Source organism: Sylvia atricapilla, chromosome 14, assembly GCF_009819655.1.
Source record: "Sylvia atricapilla isolate bSylAtr1 chromosome 14, bSylAtr1.pri, whole genome shotgun sequence".
Classification (NCBI taxonomy): domain Eukaryota; kingdom Metazoa; phylum Chordata; class Aves; order Passeriformes; family Sylviidae; genus Sylvia; species Sylvia atricapilla.
Window position 1 is genome coordinate 2587746 of NC_089153.1, and position 15843 is coordinate 2603588.

Sequence of the window (15843 nt, forward strand, 5' to 3'; positions counted from 1 at the left end):
TGATTGAACAATACCTTTCTGCTGGCTGAGGGATCCAAAGGTCAATGTAGCAAAACAGAAGTCTAAAGAGTAGTTTTTAGAGTTTAAAAAATAACACAGTATGGTAATATAGTAGTTCTTATAGGCTGTATGTAGACTCTATAGGATTTTGTGTCTTATATTGGTTAGTCACTGTAAATTAGAATATTCGTCACAAAAGGAAATACAATGTATTGTAACAAAGACCTCGCTCTCTTAACTCTCTTACCTCTTGACCCTTACACTTCCTCATCCCCCTATTCTCGCTCTCTCCTGCTCTCTTCGCCCTGCCCTTTGCTCTCTCGCTCCCTTCTCTCTCAGCTCTCACCCTGCTGTACTTTCTCCCTCTCTCTTTGGGACTTCAGTCGAGGCTGGTGGCTGAAGGTAAGGCCCTTTTACCCACGACCCTTGCAATAAAACCACATATTCGAGAATATACAGGTCAGCAGAATTCCTTGTCCCAGCCGTCCGCAGATTTGCCTACAGTGGATGTTTCCTCAAGGCTTTCTATTGGCATCATCTCTCACTCTAAGGCAGGGGAAATGAGATCTCCACAGCTAACCAGACATTCTCCACAAGTTCCTCCACAAGCACATACATTGTGTTCCACGCAGCAGCTCCATTTTCCTGGGACAACAATCCTCCTTCTCAAATTCACCCTCCCCATCACACAGGCCCAGCCCCTATTTAGTGCCACACGCAGGATCACTGCCAAAATATCCAACATTGCTCAACCTCAGAAACATGCTCTGTCTGTAAACCCACTCTGCATATGGTCCAGACCCTTGTGCTTCCTCATCTTCTTTCATGATCACCACAAATGATATACAGTCTAAAATTATCTGACAGGCTTTTCCCAGCTACGTGATCTTCAGCATTAATGCTTTCCACCTTTTCAGCAAGTGTACGCAAAAATGCCAAAGAACTGGACGTATAGCTCATAAATATTTAGTGCCACATGCAGGATCACTGCCAAAATATACAACATTGCTCAAACTCAGCAGAATACTCTGTCCTTACACCCCACTCTGCATACGATCCAGATCCTTGTGCTTCCTAATCTTCCTTCATTATCAACAAAAACGACATATGGAATGTGTAAAACCCACACAGCATCTGGCAGGCTCTTCCCAGATACATGACCTTCAGCAGTAATGCTTTCCTCCTTTTCAACAAGAGTAGGCAAAAATGCCAAAGAACTGTATGTTACAGTTCATAAAGTTCTCTGATTTGAGCTGTGGCAGTTCTGATCCCAGTCCACACAAATTTGTTTCTTCAAGAGAAACTTGGAAACTGCCAAAGCACAGGACCACTCGCAATATCAACCATGTGGGACAACTTGTACCACATGAACTGGGATAATCAGGCAGGTTTCAGGGTCTTCCTGCAAATATCAGAACCATCCACATGTGACATCAGGACACACCATCTCTACTGAGACCAATTGTGCAGTGCACAAGTAAAGGAAGTTGAGCACATAAAGATTATAAATCCTTGTAAACCCCACCTGAGGAGGAGCAAGGAACCATCACAGCAAAATCTACATCTGTGGAGACTACTGTGGAAGCCCACAACTACACGAGGACAGCAAGTTTAGGTGTTCCCCTCCCACAACACCATGAACCTGAACAAGCTGTTCCATCAGACAACACCCAGCACTCTCCATCTCACCACCTCTTACCAACACAGGGCCTACATCAGGCAGGAAGCAGCAGAAGACAGAGTCCCTGGTGGAGAGACTCCTAACTGCAAAGGACATTGAGGACATTTCTGTATCACACTCTCACCTCATTATCAGGAAGGCCTCCCACTCCAGACCCTTAGGACCAAGGAAAGCATCCTCAGCAAGAACACTCTTTTCACATCCTGTCTCACCCTTTCCTGTAAAAATCCTTCACTCCTCCACTCTGAGATCTGTTCTAAAGACAAATATATAATCTCACGATATTTTCATATGACAAGATCCAAGGTCTCTGCAAGGACTGATTTATCAGTTTCCCACACAAGCCTTTCTGCTGCTCATGGTCACCCTTCCCATCAGAAAAGGGCCAGGCCCTACTCGGTACAACAGATCACAGTTTCCTTTCCTTCCACAAGGTTCCACATGACCTCTCCTTTGCAAAATCAAACCCAGCAGACTCCAGCATGATAAGCCTCCAAGAATGCTGAAAAATTGCTTATCCTTCCCAGCAATGACGCACCAGAAAAATCCATGGACGGTATCATCAACACCGTCTATGGCAGATGTTCTGCTGCTGACACCTCATCTTTTACACTGCTTTTCTATGGGAATACTATTTTCGAAGGTGATATTGGAACCTCTAAACAGCAGTGGCATTGATTTTGTGCTCCCAGGGAAGAACCGATACTGTGGGGAGGACACTAACACATGATACTGCCTGTGTACCAGGATGCTATTTAGGAATTGGTGGTGAAAAGTGGTTCTTTGATGTTGGGGGCGATTTGTTTGTTCATTACAGAAGGGAAGATTTCCACTTTTAAGGCCCTCTTAGAGTATTGATCATTGACGACACAATTGATGCAAATTTCGACAGAACAACAAAGAAGGACAGTGCACTTCACACTGTGTCTCTGGTCAGGAACACAAATCCTAAGAAATGCAGGCAGCAGGAAAACAAGAAAATAATTTCCCTCTTCCAAGACATATATTCGGTCATCTACCTGAATACTTTATACTTTATACAATCTTCTCCCTCTGTACTTTATACTACTACCCACAACAACATGATACTTGGAAAAGGATCTTAAGAACATCATTGGAAATTACTGCCAGAGCTACATTATTTTCTAAACGAGTTTCAGAGTAGAAGGAAAATAGAGAAAAACTGTCCTTGAATATCCACTTTTCACCTTGCATCAGACCTTCAGACATGACTACAATTGAAGAGTAGGCCAGTTTTCAATGAAAACACAAGTGAATACCAGCACAACCAACAGTCAGCAAGGGCAATGAGGTGGTACACAGTGCCTGCGGGTCTGTCACCGCCACAGCCCGGCTGTCTTCAACTCCTTCACCCAGCTCGGATGGAAATGCTACACAACAGCAGTAGAACCCCCTTCTTCTCTGCAAATCTCACACCTCCGGGCAATGCTTGTCGCACGGGACGGTAATTTGAGTCTACAGCAGAACAACTCACATTCAGAGCCCAAACCCTCAGCTGCCTACAGTAACTGCTCGAAAGGGAATTACATTCTGCACCGGCCTCAGAAAGAGCCGAGGCCCGCGGAAAGGACACGGGGACAGATGCGAAGGGGCCTTTGGCGTCCTTAAGCACCCGCAAAGTACCGAACGTCCCTAAGCCGTGGGAACTGAGACCGGCTTACAACAGCAACTACCCGGAGGGCGGATGAGAAGGAAGAGAGAAATGAACGAGGGAAGCACCACTGACCGTGCCGAGGAGGGCGGAGGGCTCCGGCTGCGTGTCCTTGGGCGCGGCGCCGGGCGGCGGCGGAGGGAAGTTGGGGCTGAAAACCATGAGGTCGCTCTTGGCCGCGCCGTCCGCCACGCACAGGCTGCGGCTGTGGCGCTGCGAGTACGACCAGCTGCCCACTTCGCTGGCGCACACCAGCGTCGTGGGCCCGGGCCCCGAGAGCACGGCCGCCCGCGGCGCCCAGCGCGACGCCCCGTACAGCACCACGGCCAGCAGGAACAGGCTGGACACGGCGCAGATGGCCACCACCAGCCACACGTTGGTGGCCGCGCCGGCCGCCCCGGCACCCGCGTCCGCGCCCGGCGCCGCCCGCGACGACGACGACGACGATCCCGCGGCCGCGGCCAGCGCCGCCTCGGCCGCCTCCACCAGCGACACGCTGAGCGTGGCCGTGGCCGAGCGCGCCGGCTCGCCGTGGTCGCGCACGACGATGAGCAGCCGGTGGCGAGGCCCGTCCGCCTCGTCCAGCGCCCGCGCCGTGCTCACCTCGCCGCTGTAGAGCCCGACGCGGAAGGGGCCCTTGCCCCGCGGCTCCCACAGCTCGTAGCGCAGCCACGCGTTGTAGCCCGAGTCGGCGTCCACGGCGCGGATCTTGGCCACCACCTGCCCCGCCGGCGCCCCCCACGCCGCCCACGCCCACAGCGTGTCCGACGCCGACACCGAGCCCCCCGCCGCCTGCGCCGCCCGCGCCGCCTCGGCCGCCGCGCCGCCCGCCTCCGGCGCCGAGCCCGCGGGCGGCAGCAGCGCCGGCGCGTTGTCGTTCTCGTCCAGCACGAAGAGCTGCACCGTGGCGTTGCCGCACAGCGGCGGCTCCCCCGCGTCCACCGCGCGCACCTCGAACTGCAGCACCTGCAGCTCCTCGTAGTCCAGCGGCTGCAGCGCCCACAGACGCCCGCTCTCCGCGTCCACCGACACGTAGCTCGACGCCGGCCGCCACCCGCCGCCCGCCGCCCCCGACCACGACGACCACGACGACGACGACGCGGCCGCCGCGCCGCCCTCCCACACCGAGTAGCTGACGCGCCCGTTGCCCGCCTCGTCCGGGTCCCGCGCCCACAGCCGCGCCAGCTCCGCGCCCGCCGCGTTGTTCTCCCGCGCCAGCACCGTGTACACGGCCTGCGCGAACGCCGGCGCGTTGTCGTTCACGTCCGACACCGGCACCCGCAGCCCGCGGCTGGCGCGCAGCGCCGGCGCCCCGCCGTCCTCCGCACGCACCTCCACCTCGTACTCCGACACCCGCTCCCGGTCCAGCGCCTCGCGCAGCACCAGCGAGTACGAGCCCGCGAACGTCGCCTCCAGACCGAACGGCGACGCCGGCCACACCCAGCACCGCACGCGCCCGTTCGCCCCCGAGTCCCGGTCCGACACGCTCAGCAGGGCCACCACCGTCCCCACCGCCGCGTCCTCCGACACCGGCACCGACAGCGACGTCACCCGCACCTCCGGCGCGTTGTCGTTCACGTCCAGCACCTGCAATTCCACGCTGCAGTGACCCGACAGCGGGGGTGTCCCATGGTCTCTCGCCTCAATACGAAAATCAAATACACTGACATCCTCGAAGTCGAGAGCGCCCGTGAGGTGAACCTCCCCAGTCTTCGGATTGACAGAAATCACATCTCTTCCACTCGGGGGAACGAAACTTTTTGCAGCAAATGTAATTTCACTGTTAATGCCCTCGTCCGCATCCGTGGCATTCACCCGCCCCACGAGCGTCCCCACGGTAGCATTTTCCGGCAGCTGCACTTTATACACGGATTGGTTGAACTGGGGCGCGTTGTCGTTCACATCCGCCACAGTGATCACCAGCTCCATTGTCCCTGTCAGAGACGGCCGGCCCCCGTCACTCGCCGTCAGCACCAACCGGTGAACGGGAATCGTCTCGCGGTCCAGAGATTTTGTTAAAATAAGTTCGGGTACAAGATTTCGCTCATTCGATTTTTGTAAATCCAGGGAGAAATAGTCGCTGGGGCTGAGTGTGTAGGAGAGCTGCGCGTTCGATCCGATATCCGCATCCGAAGCACCATCCAGCGGGATTAGGAACCCAGGAGGAGAGTTCTCCGATAAACTGAGGTTTTTTCGTGCGGCGGGGAAGATGGGGGCATTGTCGTTGATGTCGGTGACCTCCAGCTCCACATGGAAGACGCGCAGCGGCCGCTCCACCAGCACCTCCAGGCGCAGCGCGCACGGCGCGCTCTTGCCGCACAGCTCCTCCCGGTCCAGCCGCGAGCTCACCAGCAGCGCGCCGCTCGCCCCGCTCACCTCCACGCTCGCCCGCCGGCCCTGCGCCACCAGCCGCAGCCGCCGCGCCTCCGCCTCGCCCGCCTCCAGGCCCAGGTCCTGCGCCAGACGGCCCACCACCGTGCCGGCCTCGGCTTCCTCCGGCACCGAGTACCGCACCTGCCCGCCCGCCAGCGCCCAGGCCGCCTGCAGCACCAGCACCCGCAGCGCCGCACGACAACGCTCCCCCATCGCCGCCGCCGCTCTCTCCGCCGCTGCTGCGGCCGCCGCTGTGTGTGCCGGGCCCGGCCCGGTCCCGCACGGCTCCCCGCCGCCGCCCGGACGCACCGGCTCTGCTGCCCGGCCCGCGCCGCCCCCCCGCGCTCACAGCCGGGCTCTCCGCCGCACCGGGGCGGAGCCGCCCACACGCCGTTCCCGAGCCTGCAGCGACACCGTGCGCTGCTCCGCCGCCTCACACGCTCACACACAGCGCCTCTGCTCCGCTCCCTAATGCCGTGCTTGTGCGGTCTGTCATCCTGAGCTCTTCTTATTGTTCTTACCTCCTTTCCTTTATCGACTCCTTTCTGCTTGCATAGGTTCATTTCTTTCCCTCCTCTTCTCCGTCCTTTCTTCTTTCCTTTTTTTTCTCTGCCTTATTTCGCTTTTTCTTTCCCGTCTTTTACCTTCTCTTCCCATAGTAGTTTTCCCATTCCTTTCTGTTGTTGCGCATCCTGATCGCCATCCTTTTCATTTATTACCCTGCGGTTTCTAAGTCATTTTCCTTTCCAGTCTTTGCTGCTGTTTTCCCGCGCCGGAAATTCGCCAGTTGCCTATTGCGTTGCTGTGAACGCCATCAAAGTCGGAGCTCTCCGCTCTTAATTACGGTATATTAATACTCGTTATGCTATATCACAATAGTTATGATATATCCGCGTGAATTACGGTATATCAGCACTCATTATGCTCTATCAGCGCTAACTAAGCTATATCTACGGTATCAGAGCTGGGGTGTGGTGCTCGAACCGGGAAAAGGCTCTTAGGCTCCAACTCTACTCAGCGTCTAAACATAAGGCCGGTGCCTGCTGATGAGGTTATCTTCCTTTTTTTCTCTTCAGTTGTCATCCCTCTTTGTTACCTCCCGGCTCCCTTTCTGTCTTACTTTTGACTTCTGTAGTCGCCTTCATTGATATATCCTTTTCTCCTTCATTTTCTTCTGCTATTCTTATTCTTCTTTTTTTCCTCGTTTTCCTTTCGAATTTCTGGTTCTCTTTTCTATGTCTTATTCATGTTCTTAACTGTCATTTTTTTTACGTCCTCCTTCTCATTTGCTTTCCTTATCCCTTATGTCCTTCTATTTCCTTTACTAATATTCCTTCCAAATGTTTATATAAAACTCTCAGTGAACTTGTCCTTCGGTAAAACTTCCCATTTCTCTACCGTGCAATGATTTCTTCCATTGTTTCTGTTATTCCACTTTTTCTTTGTCCTTTTTCCTTTTTCATCTCCCTGTTTATATTCTTCTTTTTCTTTGCTTTGTCTTTTCCCTGCTTATCTTCTTCTTTTTGTTTGCTTTTTTCTTTCTCTCCTAGCTGTGTGATCTTTCCCTCTCCTTCTCTATTGCTGCCATCCTTCTATCTTCTAGAACTTTTCCACTTGAGGAAATGTTTTTAGAATACTTACTCCACCATGTCATGAAGCACAGACAGGCCCTATAGCAAAAGGGCGCTCGCAGCTCTCATTCCTCATGACAGGGATTTGCTTTCTTCCTTTCCTCCATTAACATGCACCTGCAGCTTCCTTTCCCTTCAGGATCAAAACCACATTTGGACCCTTCAGTCATCTCAACGACCCAAGAAATCAATCGACAAAGCAATCACATCTTAAAGAACAGCTTTGTTACATCAGAGAAGAGCCCACCCATTCAGACGTAATACAAAAAAGGTTCCAGAGTCTAAGTGACCCAAAGGAAGTCTTTCCTTTGCAAAATCAATCCCATCAGAGTCTAGCAAGATAATCCTCCAAGAATGCTAGCGAAAAAAAAAAAAAAAAAAAAAAAAAAAAAAAAAAAAAAAAAAGGCAAGATGCCATAACATTCCTCGTTTACCTCGATGAAGAACAATTCGGCCTGACTCACACCTGCAGAGCTATTAAAAATTCACCACGGCGTTGTCACGGAAAGCATCCTCGGCATTCCCAACACATCTCCTCCTAGAAAAGCATTAAGGTCACCTCTCCATCTGTCTTTGCTGCCCACTTCTCACCCGGTGCCAGGGAGCAGCAGAAATGAATGAGAGCACACAATGGTGCTCCAATCCTACAGGAATTTTAATTCAGGCAAAACTCGGTCGATCCAACATTAAGATACCACAGCTGAACAGGAACCAAAGTACAGCTTGTGTCACACAGAGCCTCTTCTGGTAGCACTAACTCACCTGTAGCATCACTGGTTGCTTCTTCACAAAAACTAACCCCAGCACCAGGAGTATTTCTTTGAAAGGACACTGTCCCTTAAAGCCAGCTAGAAGACCAACACCAGGGAGATGACCGATGCAATGTCCCAAAAAAAGGCTGCTAGAACTAAATAAATTTCAAAAAGTCTTCTGGATAACCAAGAAAAATCCGCATCAATGGCAAGGGACTAAAGGCACGCATGGCAAGTCACTTGATAAGCTGTAATATCACAGGGAACAACACCAAGCAAGAATACTGAGAACTGCTGGAGGTCCTGAGAGGATCCCACAAGAGCAGCACTACAGGGTAGGATGTTGGGGAAGATGAATCAGGGAAACATTATAAATATAATTGCTTAGCAAAAGATTCTGAAAATATGAAACCTATAATCGAAATAGAAATGAAAGCTTACTTTGAGTTGTAGGGTACTGAGTCTTAGTTACTATATAACCTGAAAACAATAGCATACCTAGTTGAAGGAGAATGTCTTTTGATTGAACAATACCTTTCTGCTGGCTGAGGGATCCAAAGGTCAATGTGGCAAAACAGGAGTCTAAAGAGTAGTTTCTAGAGTTTAAAAAATAATACAGCATGGTAATATAGTAGCTCTTATAAGCTGTATGTAGATTCTATAGGATTTTGTGTCTTATATCGGTTAGTCACTGTAAATTAGAAGATTCATCACAAAAGGAAACCTAATGTATTGTAACAAAGACCTCGCTCTCTTAACTCTCTTACCTCTAGACTCTTACCTCTCCTCTTAACTCTCAACTCTTATCCTTCCTGATCCCCCTATTCTCGCTCTCTCTCTCTCACTCTTCCCCCGGCCCTTTGCTCTCTCGCTCCCTTCTCTCTCAGCTCTCACCCTGCTGTTCTTTCTCCCTCTCTCTTTGGGACTCCCCTCCAGCCCAGGCTGGTGGCTGAAGGCAAGGCCCTTTTACCCACGACCCTTGCAATAAAACCACATATTCGAGAATATACAGGTCAGCAGAATTCCTTGTCCCAGCCGTCCGCAGATTTGCCTACAGTGGATGTTTCCTCAAGGCTTTTAATTGGCATCATCTCTCACTCTAAGGCAGGGGAAATGAGATCTCCACAGCTAACCAGACATTCTCCACAAGTTCCTCCACAAGGACATACATTGTCTTCCACTCAGCAGCTCCATTTTCCTGGGACAACAATCCTCCTTCTCAAATTCACCCTCCCCATCACACAGGCCCAGCCCCTATTTAGTGCCACACGCAGGATCACTGCCAAAATATCCAACATTGCTCAACCTCAGAAACATGCTCTGTCTGTAAACTCACTCTGCATATGGTCCAGGCCCTTGTGCTTCCTCATCTTCTTTCATTATCACCACAAATGATATAAAGTCTAAAATAATCTGACAGGCTTTTCCCAGCTACGTGATCTTCAGCATTAATGCTTTCCTCCTTTTCAGCAAGTGTACGCAAAAATGCCAAAGAACGGGACATTATAGCTCATACTCTGTGATTGGAGCTGTGAGTGCTCTGATCCTAGTCCACACAAATTTATTTATTCAAGAGAACACAGCAAGTGCCAAAGCACAAGAGCACCCATAATGTCAACCATAGGGTACAACTTGTACCACATGAACAGGGATAATCAGGCAGGTTTCAGGGTCTTCCTGCAAATATCAGAACCATCCACATGTGACATCAGGACACACCATCTCTACTGAGACCAACTGAGCAGTGCACAAGTAAAGGAAGTTGAGCACATGAAGATTATAAATCCTTGTAAACCCCACCTGAGGAGGAGCAAGAAACCATCACAGCAAAATCTACATCTCTGGACACTACTGTGGAAGCCCACAATTACACAAGGACAGCAAGTTTAGGTGTTCCCCTCCCACAACACCTTGAACCTGAACAAGTTGTTCCATCAGACAACACTCAGCACTCTCCATCTCGCCACCTCTTACCAACACAGGGCCTACATCAGGCAGGGAGCAGCAGAAGACACAGTCCCTGGTGGAGAGACTCCGAACTGCAAAGGACATTGAGGACATTTCTGTATCACACTCTCACCTCATTATCAGAAAGGCCTCCCACTCCAGACCCTTAGGACCAAGGAAAGCATCCTCAGCAAGAACACTCCCTTCCCATCTTGTCTCACCCTTTCCTCTAAAACTCCCTCACTCCCCCGCTCTGAGACCTGTTCTAAAGACAAATATATGACCTCATGGTATTTTCTTATGACAAGATCCAAGGTCTCTCCAAGGATTTTCAGTTTCCCACACAAGCCTTTCTGCTGCTCATGGTCACCCTTCCCATCAGAAAAAGGCCAGGCCCTTCTCGGTACAACAGATCACAGTTTCCTTTCCTTCCACAAGGTTCCACATGACCATTGCTTATCCTTGCCAGCAATGACACACCATAAAAATCCACGGATGGTATCATCAACACCGTGTATGGCAGATGTTCTGCTGCTGACACCTCATCTTCTGCACTGCTTCTCTATGGCAATATTATTTTACAAGGTGATATTGGAACCTCTAAACAGCAGTGGCACTGATTTTGTGATCCCAGGGAAGAACCAATACTGTGCGGAGGACAGTAACACATGCTACTGCCTGTGTACCAGGATGCTATTTAAGAATTGGTGGGGAAAGGAGATTCTTTGATGTTGGGGGCTATTTGTTTGTTCAATACTGAAATGAAGATTTCCACTTTTAAAGCCCTCGTAGAGTATTGATCATTGACGTAACAAATTATAAAAATTTCGAGAGAACATCAAAAAAGGACAGTGTACTTCACACTGTGTCTCTGGTCAGGAACACAAATCCTAAGAAATGCAGGCAGCAGGAAAGCAAGAAAATAATTTCCCTCTTCAAAGACATATATTCAGTCATCTACCTGAATACTTTATACTTTATACAATCTTCTCCCTCTGTACTTTATACTACTACCCACAACAACATGATACTTGGAAAAGGATCTTAAGAACATCATTGGAAATTACTGCCAGAGCTACATTATTTTCTAAACCAGTCTCAGAGTAGAAGGAAAATAGAGAAAAACTGTCCTTGAATATCCACTTTTCACCTTGCATCATACCTTCACACATGACTACAATTAAAGAGTAGGCCAGTTTTCAATGAAAAGACAAATGAATACCAGCACAACCAACACACCGCAAGGACAATGAGGTGGTACACAGTGCCTGCGGGTCTGTCACCGCCACAGCCCAGCTGTCTTCAACTCCTTCACCCAGCTCGGGTGGAAATGCTACACATCAGCATCAGAACCCCCTTCTTGTCTGCAAATCTCACACCTCCGGGCACTGCTTGTCGCACGGGACGGTAACTTGAGTCTACAGCAGAACAACTCACATTCAGAGCCCAAACCCTCAGCTGCCTACATTAACTGCTCGAAGGGGAATTACATTCTGCACCGGCCTCAGAAAGAGCCGGGGCCCGCGGAAAGGACACGGGGACAGATGCGAAGGGGCTTTTGGCGTCCTTAAGCACCCGCTAAGTACCGAACGTCCCTAAGCCGAGGGAACTGAGCCCGGCTTCCAACAGCAACTACCCGGAGGGCGGATGAGAAGGAACAGAGAAATGAACGAGGGAAGCACCACTGACCGTGCCGAGGAGGGCGGAGGGCTCCGGCTGCGTATCCTTGGGAGCGGCGCCGGGCGGCGGCGGAGGGAAGTTGGGGCTGAAAACCATGAGGTCGCTCTTGGCCGCGCCGTCCGCCACGCACAGGCTGCGGCTGTGGCGCTGCGAGTACGACCAGCTGCCCACTTCGCTGGCGCACACCAGCGTCGTGGGCCCGGGCCCCGAGAGCACGGCCGCCCGCGGCGCCCAGCGCGACGCCCCGTACAGCACCACGGCCAGCAGGAACAGGCTGGACACGGCGCAGATGGCCACCACCAGCCACACGTTGGTGGCCGCGCCGGCCGCCCCGGCACCCGCGTCCGCGCCCGGCGCCGCCCGCGACGACGACGACGACGATCCCGCGGCCGCGGCCAGCGCCGCCTCGGCCGCCTCCACCAGCGACACGCTGAGCGTGGCCGTGGCCGAGCGCGCCGGCTCGCCGTGGTCGCGCACGACGATGAGCAGCCGGTGGCGAGGCCCGTCCGCCTCGTCCAGCGCCCGCGCCGTGCTCACCTCGCCGCTGTAGAGCCCGACGCGGAAGGGGCCCTTGCCCCGCGGCTCCCACAGCTCGTAGCGCAGCCACGCGTTGTAGCCCGAGTCGGCGTCCACGGCGCGGATCTTGGCCACCACCTGCCCCGCCGGCGCCCCCCACGCCGCCCACGCCCACAGCGTGTCCGACGCCGACACCGAGCCCCCCGCCGCCTGCGCCGCCCGCGCCGCCTCGGCCGCCGCGCCGCCCGCCTCCGGCGCCGAGCCCGCGGGCGGCAGCAGCGCCGGCGCGTTGTCGTTCTCGTCCAGCACGAAGAGCTGCACCGTGGCGTTGCCGCACAGCGGCGGCTCCCCCGCGTCCACCGCGCGCACCTCGAACTGCAGCACCTGCAGCTCCTCGTAGTCCAGCGGCTGCAGCGCCCACAGACGCCCGCTCTCCGCGTCCACCGACACGTAGCTCGACGCCGGCCGCCACTCGCCGCCCGCCGCCCCCGACCACGACGACCACGACGACGACGCGGCCGCCGCGCCGCCCTCCCACACCGAGTAGCTGACGCGCCCGTTGCCCGCCTCGTCCGGGTCCCGCGCCCACAGCCGCGCCAGCTCCGCGCCCGCCGCGTTGTTCTCCCGCGCCAGCACCGTGTACACGGCCTGCGCGAACGCCGGCGCGTTGTCGTTCACGTCCGACACCGGCACCCGCAGCCCGCGGCTGGCGCGCAGCGCCGGCGCCCCCGCCGTCCTCCGCACGCACCTCCACCTCGTACTCCGACACCCGCTCCCGGTCCAGCGCCTCGCGCAGCACCAGCGAGTACGAGCCCGCGAACGTCGCCTCCAGACCGAACGGCGACGCCGGCCACACCCAGCACCGCACGCGCCCGTTCGCCCCCGAGTCCCGGTCCGACACGCTCAGCAGGGCCACCACCGTCCCCACCGCCGCGTCCTCCGACACCGGCACCGACAGCGACGTCACCCGCACCTCCGGCGCGTTGTCGTTCACGTCCAGCACCTGCAATTCCACGCTGCAATGACCTGACAGTGAAGGCGTCCCGTGGTCTCTCGCCTCAATACGAAAATCAAATACACTGACTTCTTCGAAGTCGAGAGCTCCTGTGAGGTGAATCTCCCCCGTCTCCGGATTAACGGAAATCACATCTCTTCCACCCGGAGGAATGAAACTGATCGCCGTAAAGGTCATCTCGCTATTACTTCCCAAATCCGGATCCGTGGCATTCACCCGCCCCACGAGGGTCCCCACGTCAGCATTCTCCGGCAGCTGCACTTTATACACCGACTGATTGAACTGGGGCGCGTTGTCGTTCGCATCCACCACCAAGATCACCAGCTCCATTGTCCCTGTCAGAGACGGCCGGCCCCCGTCACTCGCCGTCAGCACCAACCGGTGAACGGGAATCGTCTCGCGGTCCAGAGATTTCGTTAATAAGAGTTCGGGTATAAGATTTCGCTCATTCGACTTTTGTAAATCGAGAGAGAAATACTCGCTGGGGCTGAGTGTGTAGGAGAGCTGCGCGTTCGATCCGATATCCGCATCCGAAGCACCCTCCAGCGGGAAACGAGACCCCGGCACAGACGATTCCGCGATGCTGAGGTTTTTTCGTGCGGCGGGGAAGATGGGGGCATTGTCGTTGATGTCGGTGACCTCCAGCTCCACATGGAAGACGCGCAGCGGCCGCTCCACCAGCACCTCCAGGCGCAGCGCGCACGGCGCGCTCTTGCCGCACAGCTCCTCCCGGTCCAGCCGCGAGCTCACCAGCAGCGCGCCGCTCGCCCCGCTCACCTCCACGCTCGCCCGCCGGCCCTGCGCCACCAGCCGCAGCCGCCGCGCCTCCGCCTCGCCCGCCTCCAGGCCCAGGTCCTGCGCCAGACGGCCCACCACCGTGCCGGCCTCGGCTTCCTCCGGCACCGAGTACCGCACCTGCCCGCCCGCCAGCGCCCAGGCCGCCTGCAGCACCAGCACCCGCAGCGCCGCACGACAACGCTCCCCATCGCCGCCGCCGCTCTCTCCGCCGCTGCTGCGGCCGCCGCTGTGTGTGCCGGGCCCGGCCCGGTCCCGCACGGCTCCCCGCCGCCGCCCGGACGCACCGGCTCTGCTGCCCGGCCCGCGCCGCCCCCCCGCGCTCACAGCCGGGCTCTCCGCCGCACCGGGGCGGAGCCGCCCACACGCCGTTCCCGAGCCTGCAGCGACACCGTGCGCTGCTCCGCCGCCTCACACGCTCACACACAGCGCCTCTGCCTCCGCCCCGCGATGGGTATGTTTTCTGCCGTGTCTTCTGTCGTGCTACTCTTTTTTCCCCTTATATCTTCCATTTTCTTTAAAAGTAGTCCTTCATTTCTTCTTTCTCTTTCTTCGCTGCCTTTTCCTTTTTCTTGCATCCTGCAGTTCCTTCTTTACGGACATTTTTCCTTTCTCTTTCCTTTTTTTCTTTGTACTCTTTTCCGTTTCTTCCTTGACTGTCTTTTTTTTCCTCCTTTTTATGCCACTCTTCATTCTATCCGCTCCTTTCCCTTCTCTTTCCACCCACCGGTATTCTTTAGCTGCACTGGAAACTCGTCAGTGTCCTCTGTCACCGCGGAGATCATTAAATGCGGAACCATCACTGCTAATTACAGAATATCATTGCTGGAGAGCTGTGCTGCTCTTATCAAAGGTGTTAGGAACCAACTCCTCTCAATGTCTACAGATGTGGTCGGTGCGTGCTGGTCAGCTCTTTATCCTCTGTTTTGTATTTCCATTCTGCCCTTCTTTCTACTTTCATTGTGGTTTGGAATGGTGTTGCTGGTTGGTTCCGGTTTTTGGGAGTGGAGTAGTTTTTTTAGTTATATTGTTTTCATTGTAGCGAGTTCAATATTTTCTTTACTACTTCTGCTACTACTGCTATTATTATGAATATTATTACTATTAATACCGCACCTCCGGCGCATTGTCGTTCACATCCAGCACCTCAAGCTCCACGCTGCAGGAAAGTGGAGGAGCCCCTTTATCTCTTGCTTCGATCTCGAGGTCATATGACTGAATCTCCTCGAAATCCAGATGCCCGTTTGTCCACCACTTGTCCTTCGGTAAAACTTCCCATTTCTCTACCGTGCAATGATTTCTTCCACTGTTTCTGTTATTCCACTTTTTTCTTTGTCCTTTTTCCTTTTTCATCTCCCTGTTTTATCTTCTTCTTTTCGTTGCTTTGTCTTTTCCCTGCTTATCTTCTTCTTTTTGTTTGCTTTTTCTTTCTCTCCTAGCTGTGTGGTCTTTCCCTCTTCTTCTCTATCGCTGCCATCCTTGTATCTTCTAGAATTTTTCCACTTGAGGAAATGTTTTTAGAATACTTACTCCACCACGTCATCAAGCACTGACAGGCCCTTTAGCAAAAGGGCGCTCCCAGCTCTCATTCCTCATGACAGGAATTTGCCTTCTGGTTATGCTCCACAACGGTGCGCCTGCTGCTTCCTCTCCCTTCAGGATCAAAGCCACATTTGGACCCTTCAGTCATCTCAACGACCCGATAAATAAATCGACAAAGCAATCACATCATAAAGAACAGATGTATTACATCAGAGAAGAGCCCACCCATTCAGACACCT

General features: G+C 53.9%; 2 protein-coding genes across 2 annotated transcripts; both read right to left on the reverse strand.

Moving 5' to 3' along the window:
* Positions 1–3371: 3371 nt before the first annotated feature.
* LOC136367681 (protocadherin alpha-6-like) lies at positions 3372–5939 on the reverse strand. Its single transcript, XM_066329482.1, has one exon. It carries the CDS (start codon positions 5937–5939, stop codon positions 3372–3374), a length of 2568 nt encoding a protein of 855 aa, XP_066185579.1.
* Positions 5940–11688: 5749 nt separating this feature from the next.
* LOC136367682 (protocadherin alpha-6-like) lies at positions 11689–14862 on the reverse strand. The gene is given in 4 exon segments (XM_066329483.1): positions 11689–12706; positions 12761–12981; positions 12983–14442; positions 14790–14862. Coding segments are annotated over 4 exon segments (2772 nt in total).
* Between the last annotated feature and the right edge of the window lie 981 nt (positions 14863–15843).

Coding starts and splice junctions, on each gene's coding strand:
- LOC136367681 (XM_066329482.1), bottom strand. CDS start 5,939: ATGGGGGAGCGTTGTCGTGCGGCGCTGCGGGTGCTGGTGCTGCAGGCG.